At 40.8% G+C, this 19,552-nt stretch overlaps 1 protein-coding gene across 2 annotated transcripts in view; it reads right to left on the minus strand.

The window, feature by feature from the left end:
- Positions 1-19,552, minus strand: part of LOC135215292 (vacuolar protein sorting-associated protein 16 homolog) — a 252,663-nt gene that overhangs the window by 44,632 nt on the left and 188,479 nt on the right. For both annotated transcript variants that reach the window (XM_064249839.1, XM_064249840.1), the window contains exon 14: positions 8,045-8,194. In XM_064249839.1, coding sequence (XP_064105909.1) covers positions 8,045-8,194 — 150 coding nt within the window. The remainder of the gene's footprint in view (positions 1-8,044; positions 8,195-19,552) is intronic.

The following is a 19,552-nucleotide window of genomic DNA, read 5'->3' on the forward strand; positions in this document are numbered from 1 at the left end:
GGAGGGAGGCTGTTTCTCTTCCGGCATCGGTGGGGATTCAGCAAGTGGGCACAGAGTATTGTGTCGAAAGGCCTGGGTTGGAGTTGGGTTGCGGATCCTCCTCCATCCAGACCATTCCTTCAACTTCCATCAAAAGAAATGACGGAGTATGCGGAGGACCTCCTTGAGAAAGGAGCAATAGCGAGAGTCAACAGATTAAAGTTTCAAGGTCGCTTATTCAGCGTTCCAAAGAAAGGCTCACAAAAAAGAAGGGTAATCTTCGACTTGTCCCGCTTAAACTTGGCCATTCGCTGCGACAAGTTCAAAATGCTGACTATCTTGCAGGTGCAGGACCTTACTTCCCCGTGGGGCCGTCACACCACTCTATCGATCTTACAGACGCATACTATCATATCCCTATTGCAAGACACTTTCGCCCTTATCTGGGCTTCAAGATAGGAGATCAAGCGTTCTCCTTCAAGGTAGTTCCCTTCGGTCTGAACGTGGCACCCAGGGTGTTCACGAAGTTGGCGGAAGTAGTCGTCCAACAACTGAGGTCTCAGGGGATAATGGTAGTAGCGTATCTCGACGATTGGTTGATTTGGGCTCCAACAGTCGAGGAATGTCACATAGCCACACTGAAAGTAATCCAGTTCCTAGAGTATCTGGGGTTCAAGATAAACAGAACAAAATCAAGACTCACTCCGGAGTCCAACTTTCAGTGGCTGGGCATTCAATGGAATCTGTATCCTCCCATACACTCTGTCGATTCCATCAGCCAAGAGGAAAGAAATAGCGAAGTCAGTAAAGCAATTTCTAAAGCAAAAATATGCTTCAAGGAGAAGCCAGGAAAGAATCCTGGGCTCCCTCCAATTTGCCTCAGTGACAAACATCTTGATGAAAGCCAAACTGAAAGACCTAACCAGAATCTGGCGCTCGCGAGCAAATGTCAGATCCAGGGACAGGTTGTCATCAGTCCCACAGATTCTACGGAATCGTCTGCGCCCTTGGGCAAAAGTGAAGAACCTGTCAATATCAGTACCCCTTCAGTTTCCTCCTCCGGGATTACCATCCACACAGACGCTTCATTAAGCGGCTGGGGAGGATATTCTCAATTCAAGAAGGTTCAAGGAACCTGGTCATCCCAGTTCCGCCAGCACATAAATGTATTAGAAGCGATGGCAGTATTCTTGACTCTGAAGAGGTTACGTCCGCCAAAGAACTCCCACATAAAGCTAGTTCTGGACAGCACAGTGGTAGTCCATTGCGTAAACAGGGGAGGCTCCAAGTCTCGACATCTGAATCATGTCATGGTAGCCATCTTCTCCCTAGCGGACAAGTTCAGTTGGCACCTCTCCTCCACCCACATAGCTGGAGTGAGAAACGTCATAGCAGATGCTCTATCCCGCTCAGTTCCTCTGGAGTCGGAATGGTCACTGGACAACAGTTCGTTCCAATGGATTCTCCGGAGGGTTCCAGGTCTGCAAAGTAGATCTATTCGCATCTCAAGCGAACCACAAACTTCCATGTTATGTGGCCCCCAACCTGGACCCTCTGGCCTATGCCACGGACGCCCTGTCCATAGATTGGAACAACTGGAGAAGATTTATGTCTTTCCTCCAGTGAATCTTCTCCTGAAGGTACTGAACAAACTCAGGACGTTCAAGGGTCAAGTAGCTCTAGTAGCCCCAGACTGGCCGAAGAGCAATTGGTACCCTCTGATTCTGGAACTGGGTCTTCGTCCTCTTCGGATTCCCAATCCCAGGCTCTCCCAGTCAGTACAAACGAAGACTGTGTTCGCTTCCTCAGGAATTCTCAAAACCCTAACTTTATGGACTTCATGAAGTTAGCGGCTAAAAAAGATGCAGATATCGATCCACGAAATATTCTTTTCTTGGAATCTGACAAAAGAGATTCAACTTTGAGACAGTATGATGCTGCAGTCAAAAAGTTGGCAATCTTCCTGAGAGAATCAGATATTAGAATCATGACAATCAATTCAGCTATATCCTTTTTCAGATCTTTATTTGAAAAAGGCTTAGCAGCTAGCACTATTACGACAAACAAGTCAGCCTTGAAGAAGATTTTTCAACTCGGTTTCAATATAGACTTGACAGATTCTTACTTCTCGTCTATTCCCAAGGCTTGTGCTAGACTTAGACCTTCAGTAAAGTAAAGCCTACGTCAGTGTCGTGGTTCTTGAATGATGTTCTAAAGCTGGCTTCAGAAACAGACAATACGACATGTTCATTTATAATACTCTTAAGAAAAACTATTTTTATTAAGCTTGGCTTCGGGAGCTAGAATTTCAGAACTGTCGGCGTTATCCAGAGATCCGAATCATATAGAATTTCTTCCCTCAGGGGAAGTTCTTCTCTCTCCGGAACGTAGCTTTTTAGCAAAGAACGAGGATCCTTTATTGAGGTGGGAACCGTGGAAGGTTATACCCCTTCCGCAAGATCTTTCTCTTTGTCCGGTAGCGACCTTACGAGCCTTTCTGTCCAGGACATCCTCATCCTCTTCGGGTCCTCTCTTTAGGAGAGAGAAAGGTGGTACTTTATCTATTAAAGGTATCAGGCAACAGATCCTGTACTTTATTAAGCAAGCCAACCCTGATTCCTTCCCTAAAGCTCATGATGTCAGGGCAGTTGCCACCTCAATTAACTATTTCCAACACATGAATTTTGATGATTTGAAAAAGTATACTGGATGGAAATCGCCGACAGTATTTAAGCGTCATTACTTAAAGTCCTTGGAAGCTCTGAAATTTTCAGCAGTTGCGGCGGGTAACATAGTTTCCCCCGACTCTGCTTAAATCTTAAGTTGAAGATCCAGATCTCCTTTCTACCTACCTCATTCAGTTTGTCTATACCTACCATGTTCATCTACGTCTACCTTGAGTCTTAGCTGCTCTTGTGATGGTACAGTGGGTGTCCTTATTTTGTTTTTGCTAGGGTCACATTGTTTGTATATAATGATCTCTATGATGTGGTCCCCTTATTTTTATGCTAGGGTGACACATCTACATTTATAATGGTCACGGGTTTTGTATATTAAGACATATAAATTTATTTACTAGATTATAGTCTAAGTTTGTTCAGAATCATTTTATTATTATAATTGCTTTATTTACTACTGTATATAATAACTATACACAGATGTTAAGTTCAACATATATTCCATGTAAGCCCTGTATATATATGTTAACTTTAAGGTAATTTTAAGGAATATTTTTCTAACTTGTATAATTGTGTATATGTATATTTTTTTGGCAATTATAATACTTTATTTTATTTTAAGCTTTATTGAGACCTTATTTATTTATTTTCTTTACAATCTTGTGCTAATTCTCTGGTGCGATTTTGCGCAGCGACACGAACTGAGCCCAGAAAAGGGATTTTGACGTAAGGAAAAATCTATTTCTGGGCGATTGGTTCGTGTCGCCCAGCGAAATCCCACCCTACCCATCCCTGCGCTCAAGATTGTCTGCTAACATCGGGATGGCCACCAGAGGCGCAGCAGTCGGTAGCGTGGGATGGAGTAGTAGTAGTTGCTGCCCACTCTGTGGGTCGGCTCCCCTCTTGTGGGGGTTTTGTCGTAGGAGATTTTTATTGGTAAGAGGTTCGTGGTAGTGGTCTCACTCGCCCTAGTGTTCATACCGACGCCCTCTTGGAGGGTGAGCGAGTCAGTTTTACTGACCTTTTTCTTTATTTTATTTATTCTCTGGTATGTGTTAGTGCATTTACCTTAGAAATAATGGATTAAAGGGATATTTCGCTGGGCGACACGAACCAATCGCCCAGAAATAGATTTTTCCTTACGTCAAAATCCCTTTTTTATGGTAGTAGTATGTAATATGTTTATTGATATTTTCATAATAATAATAATAATAATAATAATAAATAATAAATAATAATTTTTGGGCTCAGTTCGTGTCGCTGCGCGAAATATCCTTTAATCCATTATTTCTAAGGTAAATGTACTAACTCAAAATCCCTTAATAATAATAATAATAATAATAATAATAATAATAATAATAATAATAATAATAATAATAATATAACTGTAATTTCAAATGAAAATTCTTCCTTTTGTCTTTCTTTCTATCCATTTCCCTACCTTCTCTCAACTCCAGAGAAGCTCAACTTAGGAAGCTGTCAAATATGTCAAGTAATGTGACAGGGGAGGGGAGCAGTGCCATATATGGTCAACGATTTTAAATGGTTTTCAATTTCTCCTCTCTCTCTCTCTTACTGAGATGTGAGAATTTTTAAGGTACATGTATGTGTACAATGAGTTTAGTATTAATATTTTCCAATAATATTAATATAATATAATAATATTACTTTAACTGTAATTACAAAATTCATATGTAAGTATTTTAAAGAAATGCAATAATGTTTCCATTTCACTCTTTTAAATACCGTAAGGACAATCTCTCTCTCTCCTCTCTCTCTCTCTCTCCTCTCTCTCTCTCTCTCTCTCTTGGCTGCAAGAATTAGAAGCACATATATATATATATATATATATAATATATATATATACTATATTATATATAATATATATATATATAAAGTCATATATATATATATATATATATATATATATATATATATATATAAAAAATCTATATATATATATATACATATATATATATATATATTATATGATATATATATATATATATATATATATATATATATATATATATATATATATTATATATATTATATATATATATATATATATATATATATATATATGTATATATATCTAATGTTTAAGATGACTTTGAAATTATATTAATATAAACTTAAAGATTAATACAGGAACATGACAATAATTTAAGGTAAATAAATTTGATGTAGGATGTTGCATACGGTATACATTTGGTTATTCTATTTTGTCCTTCTTTTATCTCTCTCTCTCTCTGCAAAAGAATTGATAAATAGACAAATAGATACTTGTTCAGCCCTCTCTTTCTCTCTTCACTGGAAAAGATATACGTATCTATTTATGGGACAGGAAGAAGTGTTGCCTACAGAAGTTCATTTTAATCTTTTGATATCATAAGGAGTTATTTTCTCTCTCTCTCTCTCTCTCTCTCTCTCTCTCTCTCTCTCTCTCTCTCTCTCTCTCTCTCTCTCTCTCTCTCTCGTACTGACTGTGTATATATTTCTGATGGTAAAATGTTTCAGAAGACTATGAAATGATATTAATTAATAATACCAATTCAATGTTATATTTGATGTAGGATGATACTTAAGTATACATTTGGTATTTGAACTTTCAAGGTAGGCAGATATAAGCATTTTTAGAGGGGAGTTCTAACTATTTGCGGGTTCGAGCTACTCGTGGGGGTGTCTGGTACCAATCCCCTGCAAATATGGGGGAACACTGTACTGCGTCCCCTTGGGAGAATCCTACCCTTCTGTTGAGGGCATGGAGTTCGCTGACCTTCTCAGCAGTTGCTAGTGCCACAAGAAAAAGGGTCTTTCTAGTAAGGCCTTGTAACATGGCGGAATGAAGAAGCTCAAAGTGGGGACCTGAGAGCCATTTAAGGACTAGGCACATCCAAGTTCCGAGAGACCTCTTTTATTCGCTTAGTCTTGGAGGTATCAAAGGACAGATAAGGTTGGATAGGTCCTGATTTGATGAAAGAGCCACATCCTGTGCCAGAAAACCAAGCTCACTGTAACCTTTGATAGTAGAGGATGAGAGGCCCGTAGATGTCGTCATATAAAGAAGAAAATCTGCAATGTCCACTACAGATGTCTAAGAAGATGAGATGTTATGTCCTCTACACCAAGTGCGAAAGATTGTCCAATTGGCTTGGTATACTTTGTTGGAGGATTGGCATCTACACTTAGCAATAGCCTCTGCAGCCAACTTTGCAAATCCTTTCACTCCAGCAAGCTTCCTGGCAGTCTGAATCCTATCAGGGCCAGAGTGGACAATCCTTGGTGGAAGTGCCTGAAGTTGGGGCTGTCTAAGAAGACTTGGCCTCTGAGGTAACAACCTTGGAAAGTCTGTCAGAAGCCCAAGGAGATCAGAGAATCACTCCTTCCATGGCAAGAATGGGGCTACTAACGTCATCATGACATTCGGATGTAGGCAAAACTTGTTCAAGACTTCCTTTAACATGCTGAATGGTGAATCTAAGAAGGCTTTACTTTATATTTTTTAGTGCATTTGTAAATAAAGGTGTGGTTTAAATTTTTTCAATTAGTTTTATTTTTACTGTATACAATGTTTAAGCAGACAACTGAGTTGGCAAATATATCTTACCTAATCAATTACCACTCCTTAATGTAATCTTGGAGAGACTGAAATGGTTACGAGATTCTGGCATGTTTCCTTTAAGGATTTTGTTTGTATAAATGATATTTGTTGATTGGATCATGCAGATTATTTGTCAAATCAAATACTTGTGTCCAGAGAGGGTGACAGATTCAAAGGCAAGATGCAATTTTTTAAATGTGTCAGTGTTCATTATACTTAATAATGTACACTAATGCATCTCTGCAGAACTTTATTACATTTAATCTTGAAAATATAAATTTTCATAATCAAATTTATTATTTGGATACTTGCCTACGTTAAAGATAGCATATATCTCCGCATCAATAAGCGAGTTGGATTAAAACAAAAGATTGAATGGCTGCCCGATGACTGTCTAGTACACCCATTTTCCACCAGGTGCGTTTTGAATGTTTTAGCTCTTGGCAGAATTCTCCTTGACAGCCCACTAAGTGGGGAGGCAGGGTGGGGGTCTTCTTCAAAACCAGGCAGGTAAGTATGTATGAAAATTTATATTATTTGGAAAGAATCTTACCCACTGTTAAAGAACCGATTCCCACTTTGAGAAGAGAATGATGGGTAGCACAGCTAAACAAAATCTGCTCAGCTAACTGAGCTAAAGGTTTCTTGCGTGAAGCCTAAATCATTCAAGCCTGACCTAGATCTTACTGCCAACAGAAGCAGAATTCCATTGAGGGAACAAGGATCTCATATGTGAGCAGCAAAGAGCAGCCTTGAGGAGAAAACCGCCTCAATTCAGTCAGAATAAAACCCTGTGCCTGGGTCCAGAAGCCCTATAAAATGACAGTCACTAAAAATAAATACTTTTACGACATAAAGGTATGCTCCTATTCAATATATGTACCTTCATGCTCCTAAAAATATTAAAATCCAGAATTTAAAACAAAGAGCCTGAAAGATTGCTCTTTCTTTGGTTCAGGAAAAGACTTTACTTCAATATTTTTGAAATATAAAAGATGATAAAAATTATGATAGAATTAAGCTGCACACAGGAACTTACAATATCTCTCTCTCTCTCTCTCTCTCTCTCTCTCTCTCTCTGTGCGTTATTTGCCACATAACCACAATACTCTCTCCCTCTCTATGTAATTTGCCACGTAACCACACGTATTGTTCAGTAACTCAACTTTTGTCTTTGTAAAGTTTACCTTTGTCATAATCTTTCTTTCCTAAAAACATACAAAGCATTATGGTGTAGCTACCCATCAGGTAGCAGAAACGTAAAACTGTTGGCTATGGTACTTCCTACCCATTCAGACATTAGCGTGTCGTAACGACCATATGTACGCTGCACAAGTTAAATTAGTTACAAGTTGAAAGCATTTTAGTTTAGTGCAGTGTAAATGTACAGAACTGAACTACCATATAAAAAAAAATATACTATATGAAATGTTTATTTACCTTTGGTAAATAGAAAGGAAAATGGTACGTGACAAGCAGACGAACAGTCACTATCTCAAATCGTGGACAACTATACATATTTTAATCAAATTGGCTGACAATCTTCAGTGCCTGTCTTATCCATATCCGGGTTAATGGGGTCTGGTTTAATGAGGGTCAACTGTAGTATAGGTACATTAAGCTTGGGTCTCTAAATGAAAGTTGACTGTGTCACAAAATAATGCATAAGTTTAAAATACCAGGTTCTGAACAGTGTACAGCTAGAAAATTACAGGTACTATATTACTTATCTATGATAAAGTCCTCTTCAGGGTTCTATTTTGACACACGTTTTGAAACTTACATTTGACTGATAAGCTTCTTTGACTCTAAGAAGTGCTTGACCAAGGAAATCATCTTCCTGGACTAAAATATCCCGCAGCTGGTCTGTATCAGTTTCTCTACAACTGCGGATATATAGAGATTTGGCCACCCGAAAATCTCTTATCAGCATCTGAAAGAGAAAAATCATAAAAATTGTTTTAATGGCCCAGGCTAAATTTTAAACCATAATTATTTCTGTTAAAATAATTATAATTACAGTTTAACACAGTTCCAGAACTTTACTCCTGTTTTGTGAACAGTTAACTGACTTAATAATTATTACTAATCAAAACTAAGATAGTAATCTTGAAAAATGATCTCATATCATGTTTAAATTCATACATCCTATAATAAATACTAACACATTCTAGAAGAGGTAAAATCATAATCTTTTTACTACAGAGTAAAATTCATTTCTTAATACAAACTGAAAACTTATAGCCATTTCATTCGTCATGAAATGTTCCTCTGAAAAACCTACTCTGAAGTTAAAAAAATGCAGTCTCACCGGGTAAACAGTACACCTGTTCAAGACAGTGATTCATGTTATTGTCAATGATCATCAACCACCAAAGCAATTGGCGGTTAGTAAAGCCCAGCCACCAGGAGTGCACACAAACCCAAACTTTCGCCCTTTAGACTCTGGAAATGTTCAACCGACCAGGATGAAACTCTGGCTTTAAAGGTTCCCACTAAGATCTCTAATCATGTCAAATTTCATAAAAATCTGTTAAGCCATTCCGAAGATCCAGATATCGAATTCTGGCAGTCAGGGATGTGGTAGGAAGTGAGTGGGTGAGGGTTCTAACATATCTGTGGTGATATGACAGTTTTCTGAAAGTTCATATTCTGGAGGGGTGCCTCTTGGGGTTTGTTTTTTAAAATAATGAAATTTTAAAGTTACAGTGGGCCATTCAAATTAGCCACCAAAATGTTCTTTTCACAATAATATTAAATTTCATACATACTTTTCACTCATGCAGCAGCTTAGCGTACGTGGCTAGCCCGCCCACTAACAGGAATACTACAAGGAATGACTTAGCAGACAACCTCATTCTGTTTCTGCCCTTATGTCTATCAGAGGTGAGGCAGGTGGGCTCCCATTCTACAATTACTTAGTAAGTATATATGAAACTTAATTCTATTATGAAAATAACATTTTCATATAAATAAATTACCAAATAGTTACACAGCTGAATCCCACATTAACAAGAGGTGGGCTAATAGTATACCATTCCAAAACATTAAGATATATAATGAAGTTGAAATAGAAAAATGTTGCTAGCATTGGAAAACAATGCTTGCTGTTTCCTTAGCAATTAAGAGAGTCATTGCAAGAGAATACATACAGTCCCTGGTTATCGGTGGGGGGGGTTCCACTCTGACAGCTTGATGATAAGCGAAAATCACCGATAGTCGATAACAATGGCCTGCATTTCAAAACTTTTTTTTCACAAAGGTCAAGGTTTTCAAACTGATTTAGGACCCTTCTTGCATGCTGAATTAAAAAATACAGTTCATTTTCCTGCGTCAGGTCTGATTTCTAAGATATACTCTACTTCTATTCCAGCATATTTTCCAAAATATCGCAATTATCCAAGCATTTATGGGCTTATTTTTGCAAAACCAGGTCATGGTTAACCTTTAATAATGATTTTGATTTCTCTTTTCAGGTCTAGATATGTATAAAAATGGATCAGAAGTGTAAAAACCATCCTAATAGGTTCTGTTACATCTGCAGACGTGGTTCCTCCATACTGTCAAGCAAAAATCACAGATTTTGTGAAGAAGGTATATCAAGCTTACTTTGGAGTCAAACTAGGGGACCAGGATAAGCCATTCACTCCCCATATCTGCTGTAAAACATGTGTAGAGAACTTACAGGATTGGAGGAACAAGAAAAGGAAGAGTATGTCATTTGGCGTCCCAATAGTGTGGAGGGAAGGGAAAGATCACGTTATCGACTGCTACTTTTGCATGACAAATCTAAAAGGCATCAATCGCAAAAACAAGAACCATGTTCAATACCCTGATGTTCCTTCTGCCATAAAGCCAGTCCTCCATGGCCCTGATCTTCCTGTTCCTGAGCCAAATGTCACCATGGAATCTAGTTCTGATTCCAAATCTAGTGATATGACCAAGACAGCTGAGTGTGGTGCATACAGGAGAGAAGAGGACGACCAACCGGTGCCTTTGACCCAAGCTGAACTCAATGACCTGACATGAGACCTGAACCTTTCCAAGTAGTCTGCCCAGCTACTGGGTTCTCGTCTTCGAGAGAAGCGTCTACTGGCACCAGGAACAACATTCTATTTGTATCAGGACCACAAGAGAGAATTTAGAAAATTCTTCACGTTTGATGAAGCATCTTCACTGGTCTACTGTAACAATATTGCTGACCTGATTAAATTACTTGGCCTCAAGTATGATGCTATGGAATGGAGACTTTTCATTGACTCATCTAGCAGAAGTCTCAAGGCAGTTCTCCTGAATAACGGAAATAAGTTTCTATCAATCCCTGTTGGGTACTCAGTTGAAATGAAAGAATCCCACAAAAGCATGGAATGTCTGTTGTCTGCTCTGAACTACCAGGAACATAAATGGTTGATCTGTGGAGATCTTAAAGTTATTGGACTCATCCTAGGACTTCAAGGTCACAAAGTATCCATGCTTTCTGTGCTTATGGGATAGCTGTGCTGATGACCAGCATTATGTCAGACAAGAGTGGCCAGCCAGACAAGGATTAAAACCTGGGTCACACAATGTTCTGTCCCACCCCCTGGTTGAACCGAGCAAGATATTGCTTCTGTTCCTCCACATCAAACTCAGTTCTCAAGAATAACTTTGTAAAGGCATTGGACAGGGAAGGTAGAGGATTTGCTTTCCTCCATCAGAAATTTCAACAAAAAAAGCATGGAGAAACTTAGGCAAATATATTTGATGGTCCTCAAATAAGGGAACTCATCAAGGATGCTAGTTTTGATGATGCACTGAATCCTGCTGAACTCTCTGCCTGGTTGTCCCTCAAGTCAGTTATTGCAAACTTCCTTGGCAACCACAGAAGTTCCCAGTATCAGAAGGTGGTTGATGAGTTAATGGAGAATTTCTGCCAACTTCCTCCGGTCTCATCTGGACTATTTTCCAGAGAATTGTGGAGACTTCAGTGAAGAACAGGATGAGCGTTTTCACAAAAATATCAGTGTTATGGAGGAAAGCTATCAGGGCCAATGGAATGTCAACTTTTTGGCCAACTACTACTGGTGCCTGAAGAGGGATGTGGAGTCTGCTCAGCACAAACGGAAGTCCCTGAAGTGACAATTCATTCATGAGTAGCTTCCTTAGTTCATTATACTCTTCTTGCTATCTATTAAAAATATTTTGTAAGCCTTCTGTGAATAAATCAGTCTAATATATTCAATATTGTATTTCATTCATCTACAAATAAATCGGAATTTAGGATATTTCTACTGGGCTAATATTTCATTAACTTGATCTGATTAGTAAAATGAGCATGATTTTTGGATTCAGTGCAAAAAATTGGCCTAAAATCAGGTATTATATGTTAGACCTTGTAAACAGTGCAGGCCAGTGATAATCGGTGATTTATGGCACTTATGTTGGAGCCACCCTGCCAGACTTCTTTGACTTCTGATGCATTGGAACATGGAAGTGCATAAGTATATACCTTTCATGTCTTTTCAGTCTCCTTGTTGAATGAATGCAAGAATGTAGTGATTGGTTTCCATTCTGAATTTTGTCTAAGGGACAAAAACATTCCTCCCGAAGCTTTGGGGACTGCAAAAAGATGGTTGTAGAACCCCTCTGATGTTACTTCTACTAGCTCTATCACGTTCTTAGAGATAAGGGCTGCAACTTCCTCTGAGAGGGGTGAACACCTCTCTGAGCCTGATAAATTAGCAGTCAAGCCGATGGGCTTCTTGACCAAAGCAGGTTTTTCCCTAAAAGGGATAAAGTAGCCCTCTTTGAGGAATTGGACAATCCACTGTTCTGCACCTTCTCTTTCCATCTCTCTCAAAATAGGTGGAGTCTGGCCCCAACTGCAGCATGGAGGATATGATCTTCATTTCTTGCGGTTTTAGTTGTGGACTTCTTAACAGACTGCGACATGAAGCGGACGTTTCCTCTTGGTCTTGAAGATGAAGCTCTTGGCCTCCTGCCTCGAAAGGGGTATGTTTGCAATGGGGAAGCCAATTTACCAATGAAGGAAGGAAGGAAGGTCTTTCGGCCATTTTGACGACTGCAATAACAAATCTTGGGTCAACTTCTTATGCAAGTGCAACGCAATGTCATTAACTGTCGACTGCATGAATAAGCAAGTGCGATGCAATGTCATTAACTGTCGACTGCATGAACAAGCAGTCTTTACCAAGAATAGAGATGAGAAGTGCTGACTTTTGTGCTGTTGTTACCCCTTTTGTGGTATATGAGCACCATAATCCTCTCATCTTTAACATGCCCATCATGTAAAGAGAGACAAATTCACAAGCACTATCCCTGACACCCTTGTCCACACAGGAGAGTACTACTCAAAAGATGTCTTAGACAAAGTCCGCAGGTAGGTTTAAACAATCCTGATTTTTCTGCGCTGCAGTGCCCACCGACCAATCTAAATGTCACTTTGGCCAATGAAAAAGCAGATCTCCGAGAACCGTCAGTGAGAGCTGAGAAGTCCCCCTGGGAGGAGGCAGCTGCCCCAAGGAAGAAGCTTCTCCCATGGCATTACAGGAATAGTACCTCCTGTGCAAAAATCTAGCGGGAGGAAAACTACAGCAAGACTTTCCTTACTCTCTTTAGGTGAAAGCCAAGCATCCACCTCACTTAGAGGCTTCTTAGCAGAAGTAGACAACACCATCTTTGGCAATAACATGGAAGGATCTGCAGGCTGATTGCTCATCATAAATGCTGAAGCAGGGGAGGCAGGTGCTGCAAAGGAGAAGAAGACTGGAAAACTATGAAGTAAATAGCATAGTAGAGCTCCATAAGCAGTAGTAGAAGCATCTTCTTCTACCTCCTTATTCCCTTTCTCTTCCACAGAAGCTACAGGAGAAAGAGACAAATCTGCTGCAGGATTAACTGCAGGAGGAAGCTTCCTAAAGAAACCCATAATGTCATGCAAGCACTGCTGGATGAGTGCCAATGATGGATCCAAAGTTGAAGTGGCAGTAGGCTGGCACTGGAATGTGAGAGGACTGAGGACCAAATGGCCCTCAAGCATCTCTGAATGAGTGGGCACTCCTGGGCACTTGGAAGCTATCTGGCATTCGGTGTACTGGAGAGATTACGTGGACATTTTGATCCCAAAACAAGACGTTTCTTGTCTGAATACACTAGCAAGAAACATTCTGGGTTGTCCCAGAAGCTATAAGACAGGTCCTTGCTCCTCTTGCAAGACACCTGAGAGGTGTGCAAAATGTCCACTGCTGGTCTTTTCAATGGCCTTGAATCATCACTAAACTGCCACTGGCATCTGCTTTCCGGACTAGACACATCAGAACTAGAGGAAAGATGGGCCACTTCCGAAAAGACTGCTTTCCAACGGCTGTCTGTAGTGCCCTGAGGCTTTGCAACAGGTATGCTCGAAGTGCAAACTACCCTTGGGCAGACCCCATCAGCCTCCCTTGGGCCTCCAGTATGGCTTCTCCCAGGTTCAGGGAGTGTGCTAGGGACTTTTGTCTAGGAGAATCAGTGGGATGGGTGGCCAGCTCCTCCACAAACACTCCACTTGCACTGTTAACACTTGTTTTACTCACTTGCTCCATTAGGGTATGAACCAAAGTCCCTAACTGAGCTACAGAATTCACAATTAATTTGAACTTTCTATCGAATCTTGATTCCAGGTGGGCAATGGCATTGGGGACAGAAACATGGGAGCTGGGTAAGGGTTCAGGTGGAACAGCAGGAGAACTTGGAATAGGTGACATAATTGGTACAGAAATTAGAGGTAAATCCATACTACTAATAGATTCCTGACTAACTGCAGTCTTATTGTCATCTTAAAATTCGCCTGTCTTTTCCTATCAATTTCTAACTTTGAAAGAGGAGAAGTAAGAATTTTCCATTGTTTAGGCTCCCAGTTTATATGTTCGTCACACGACAAAGTTGATGAACGAATTTGACTCCTGCAAGTAGAGCAAATAGTGTGCAAATCATGCTTTACTCAAGTTAATCTGGCCTTGCAGCCTTCGCTCCAATAACAAGTGAAAGATGTTCTAGCATCTGACATCGTAGATAAATAGTCAAACTCAGGTAAACACAGTCTAATTCTGCTAAATTGTGAAAATATGGTCTTTTCATGGAATACCTATCACTAGCCAATGCTGCTACCAAAAAGCAAACAATACTTCACCAGTCTCGGATTTAGCTGAGAGTTAACAACCTTCGTCATCAGCTGGCAGAAACAAATTGAGAGGCTTTCTCTAGTTGAGGTGCTATTTACTTACATCAAAACAAAAGAATCGTTATTGCAAATTTAAAATCTTAACTGCCATGCTAGTTAGAAACTATACCTATGTAATTACAAATATAAAACTAGACCGTTGTGTTTAAATAGTGAGACTAGCATTGCTCTATGCCTCTTGAAGGTGGAAGAAGAAAGGCCCCTTGATGGCTCTCAGGTATAGGAATTCTGCTCTCTGAGCTAAAGAGGAATTTGCAAACGAGATGTTATAACCATTACGCCATCGACGGGAGACTGCCTACTTAGGTTGGAGTACTACTTGCCAAGAAGACTGACTAATTTGATTGGAGCACTTCGCGAGAAGACTGCCATCTGCATATTGCAACAGTTTCTGCAGTCAGTCTTGAAAAAATCACTTCTTCCAAGAAAGCTCACAGACAGTCTGTAATCAGCCCAAAAAAGAATGGTCCACCCTTTAGCAGTATCTTTTTGAAGTGACACTGCCTGAGTGGATATGGATTGTGGAGGAGTTGTGAAGAGTCCACCAACAACCATATCTGGTTCAGAAACCATTATTCATGATTCGGAACGGGGCTAAGAGGGTCATTGTTACGTTGCGAACATGAAAACTTGTTCAGCTCTTCCTTGACCAAGTTGGAATGCAGAGTGGCGTTAAAGGTCCAAGTTAGATCTAACTTGCAGCATGGCATCAGTTGCCCATGCAAGAGGGTCTAGGATTGGAGAAAGAAAAGAGGAAGGGAACAGTTCCTTGAGGCAGCAAACTGGGCCATAATCAGCCTGTCCCACAGATTTTACCAGACCAGGGGATCCAAGGTCCACTTGGCAGGAAGGACATGGTTCTGACAGTTCAGTGCGCCCACCAGAACTAATCAGTGCACCCTGAAAAGGTAAAGTGACTGGAAAACTCGATTTGACATGCTCAGTGTAGGAGTTCTCTGCTGACTAGAGAGAGAGAGAGAGAGAGAGAGAGAGAGAGAGAGAGAGAGAGAGAGAGAGAGAGAGAGAGAGAGAGAGAGAGAGAGAGAGCCTTCTTGCTTCCTTCTTCTCCATATGCTTATGGACTGTGGTCTTGACCCATGATTACAACAGTCTAGGTGTGAAACAGCGTCAAGAAGCATTGAAGCCGTGGGTAAAAAGCTTTTTTCAGCTATCTCACAGAGATGAGGATAGTATACTTAGGACTGTGGTCTTGTAATAAGATTACCACAGTAGGGGTGAAATAGGGTCAATAAGCAGTGAAGCTGTAAGTGAAAAGCTTTCAGCTATCTGACAAAGATAAGAATACACATAGGACTGTGGTTTTGTAACAAGATTACAGTGTCCCCCCCCCCCCCCCCCCCCCCCGTATTCGCAGGGGATGGGTACCAGAACCCCCTGAGAATAGCTAGAATCTGCAAATGGTTGAAACCCCTATAAAAACACTTAACCAACACTTTGTTGGTTCAAAGTCAAGAAAAACCCACTAAAAATGTTTATAACTGGTTTTTTAAATAGTTTTATCACAAAAAGTCTGGCAGGGACATGGAGGGATACTTCCTGCATAACCCAGGTCCTCATCCAAATGCCCTTGGAGAATGGATGACAGGATTTTCTTTGTTTATCTCTACTATTCTGAACTTCATCTTCTATACTAATGGAAAAATGGGGTGTTGCAGGCCGTGAAGATTCACTGACAATTATGCGGACTCACAGACAACCACGGAAACTTGCACATCCTTGTCCCGACTTGCTGACAACAATGTGGACTAGCTGCCAACCCTGCTGAACCTTTGACAGCCAGTGGACACTTGGACATTTGAGTGAACTCGATTATAAAGGACTTGATAACACCACATAAAGGCCAAAGACACGAGGGAAACACAGAAGCCTTGGTACAGGCAGAACTGTGGCTTTGTCAAACTAAGACAAATCCTTCTGCAGAACAGACAATTCTCTCCACTGTGTGCTGAGGGAAGAGGTACTGTAGGCCCGGGGGCAAAAATAGCAGGGCTGAATGCTATTGTGTGACTCCCTCAGTAGTAAAAGAGCACCCAAGTTATTCTTCTTGAGATTTCAAGTAGAGTGAAAACCCTGGAAAACATCTCAATCATCCTTACCCACACAGGACTGGACAAACCGAGGCAATGTCTCCCCCCCAAAAAATGGAAGGCCTCTATCTTCTTAGCCAGTTCTCATGGTGCCTAAAAGGAGGAGCTTTCTTTATGAAGCTCAAAAACACTGGACATCGATGTCCTCGTCTGCAAAGGACAAGACACCTAGATACTAATTGTCATGGAGGGACACCCACAACTGAAAAGGGGATCTCAATAAGCAGACAAATGGTCTCTGTATGGCGTCCAGATGAGGGAGACTGATACTGAAGAACTAGCACCAGGTTATCAGGGACTGGCACCAGTCACTTAAAAAACCAGAGCCAGGTGCTCCATCAGGAACTGGCAATCAACAAGGAACAACAGTGTGTTCTAAAATATGCTAGTCATTGAGTACTAATGAGCTGAGCGCTCAGAAATAAGTGTCGAAAGAAATGTGTTGAGTGCTTGAGAATTGGTGCCAGATACAAAGGGAATGGCTCCAGGCACTGGAAGGTTGGTGCCAGGAGCTCAGGAAGCTGCAGAAAAAACTGTTGTTGAGCAGGTGATAGGTGTTCCAGAGCAGAGGCCAAGTACTGGATAAATATTGCTGCTTTAGAATAGGCACTGAGCGTTTGGGAATCAGCTTGGGAGTTGGTGCCAAACTCTTGGCAACTGGTGTTGAGTGCGCAGAGGTAGACAGAGGGTGATCGGGAGTCGGCACCGAGCGCTCAGATACTGTGACTGTCGTATGTCACCGAGAACAGGATTTGTAGTCCATTTAGATGTCATGGTGTCTCTACATCTCTTCAGGAGTCAGGATGTGCCGTGAAAAACACCTATCGCCTCTTGTCAGGGCTAAACTTTGAGTCTGATGACAACTTTTGGACACTAGCAGGCACGCCCTTCCAACAGCAGTCTGAGGGTCTTCCACTATGCTAACTGTGTGCAAACACCAACCTCCTTTGGTAAATCTCCCTTCCATCTAGGAGCATGGGGGGGGAGGCTGCTTAGGAACCATTGTATGCTCAAAAGTTGTTGGGTGCTTTCAAGCACTGGAAGTGTGTTTTGGTGCCAAATACTGGTGTTCTACAACTGGAAGTTCAGGAGACAAGCTCCATGGACTTTCAAACAAGAATCCGCATTACTAGAGGAGGACTAAAGTAGTACTACATCCTTCTGGATGCCTTTTCAATGGTTGTTTGCAGAGGCCTGGGACCGGACAAAATCCTTTGGACTTCCTTGGCAAGACACCTTTTCAGTGGTTGTCTGTCGCAACCTGAGAGTGTACAACAGGTCTGACTGAAGGGCAACTACCTGGAGGATTTTCCATCAGCCTCCATTGGACTTTCAGTATGTCTCCTCCCAAGTTCAGGCAAGCATGACGGTGACTTAGGTCTATGAGAACCAAAAGGCTGGATACTCACCTCCTCCACTGCACAACACTTCACTATCACAAGGTTAACTTCTTTTAACCCATACACAAACAAGACTGGCAAAGGCACAGGAAGGAAGTGTGGGAGCCTGGTACAGGAGAAGATGAGAGGGCTAGTAGCAGGAGAGAAAAATTGATGCAGGAAGAGTCTGTGTCAGATATTGAGAGCTGGCACTGGGTGAGCTAGTAGCTCAGGAAGCAAGTGAATGCTCATGGGCGCTCGTCGCCGAAGCTAGTGACTGCTCTGGGCACTCAGTAGCGATTCTTGGCAGTCGAGAACTTATATTTATTCAAAAACCTATCGCCACCATAAAAAGTAATTTCTCTTCTTACTACGTTCTGCCCTTGCACTTTTTCAGTTCTCTGCACAAGAAAGTGTAATAAGATGTTTTAATCCATTCTTTACCAACCGTTGCTTGAAGTACTTACATAAAGTACCATCACACAAACATATCTAAATTTCTATCAAATATTATTTGGGACTTGTAGATATGTATTCGCCACTGAAAACATCGGTTCGGTAGTGAATGTGATGTTTATGTTATAATACACTAGTACTTGGCAAAGGAGGGTTAATCAAATGATTGAAAATTTGCTATAGAGAAATATGATAAACTTGAATCAGATTTTAACAACAAAACAATAAAATACTGATCCTGAAAGCTGTAAGCTTGAAGGCTACTCTAAATCAGCAATAATACTTCACGGAAATCCGGTCTTCCAAACAGGTGAATAATCAACAAAGCTGCTGCAAACACCTGATGTGTACACTGAGCATGGTAAAAAGTGTTGGAATGATTGCATCTACTATTTGTAATATATTTACATGCTACTAGATAGCGCCACTGTGTAGCCTTTTTGGCAAGGTAACTTTGTATTTTGGTAATTTTTTTTTTCTCTAGCTGTGTCCACCCCCTCTCCTTCCCTCTTCGCTATCCCCTCAACTTTCATACTCCCTTCCCCCTACCATCCCCTTCTCCCTCCTCCCTCTTCCATCCCTCCCCTTCCCTCTTCCCTCCCCACTTTCCCTCCCTTCACTCTTCCCTCCCCCTTCCTTCCTCCTCACCATCCTACTACCCCTTCCCCCGTAAATGGGCAGGTGTTGCCGTACACTATTGCCGACTATTATTAGTGGGATTAATTTAGCTGTGGGCATGGGTATGGGTATGAGAATGGTATGGTATTGATATGGGTAGCAAACAAGCTGAGCTGGCCATTGTCAAAGAGAAGCCAAAAAGGTCTAAAAAAATAAATCTAAACCCTAAAGAACCCCATTCCTTTGTTACATTTTTCTTGATCTAGGAATTGCCATTGCAAAAAATCACTGAAAGCACAGACGAAAAAAATAATGAAATCACAAAAGGAGTAGTAAAGCCCAGCCACAAGAGACAGATATGGAGGTCAGGGGGTACATAGGAAGGAGTAGGGCTTTTCTCCACAACCTGATAAATTATGATGAAAGCAAAAAGTAAAAGTATGAGTCTTTCTCAATCAGTATAGAAAGCGAGTGCCATTATAATATGCATATTGAATAGGCTTCAGTTT

This window comes from Macrobrachium nipponense, chromosome 5 (assembly GCF_015104395.2).
Source record: "Macrobrachium nipponense isolate FS-2020 chromosome 5, ASM1510439v2, whole genome shotgun sequence".
NCBI lineage: Eukaryota > Metazoa > Arthropoda > Malacostraca > Decapoda > Palaemonidae > Macrobrachium > Macrobrachium nipponense.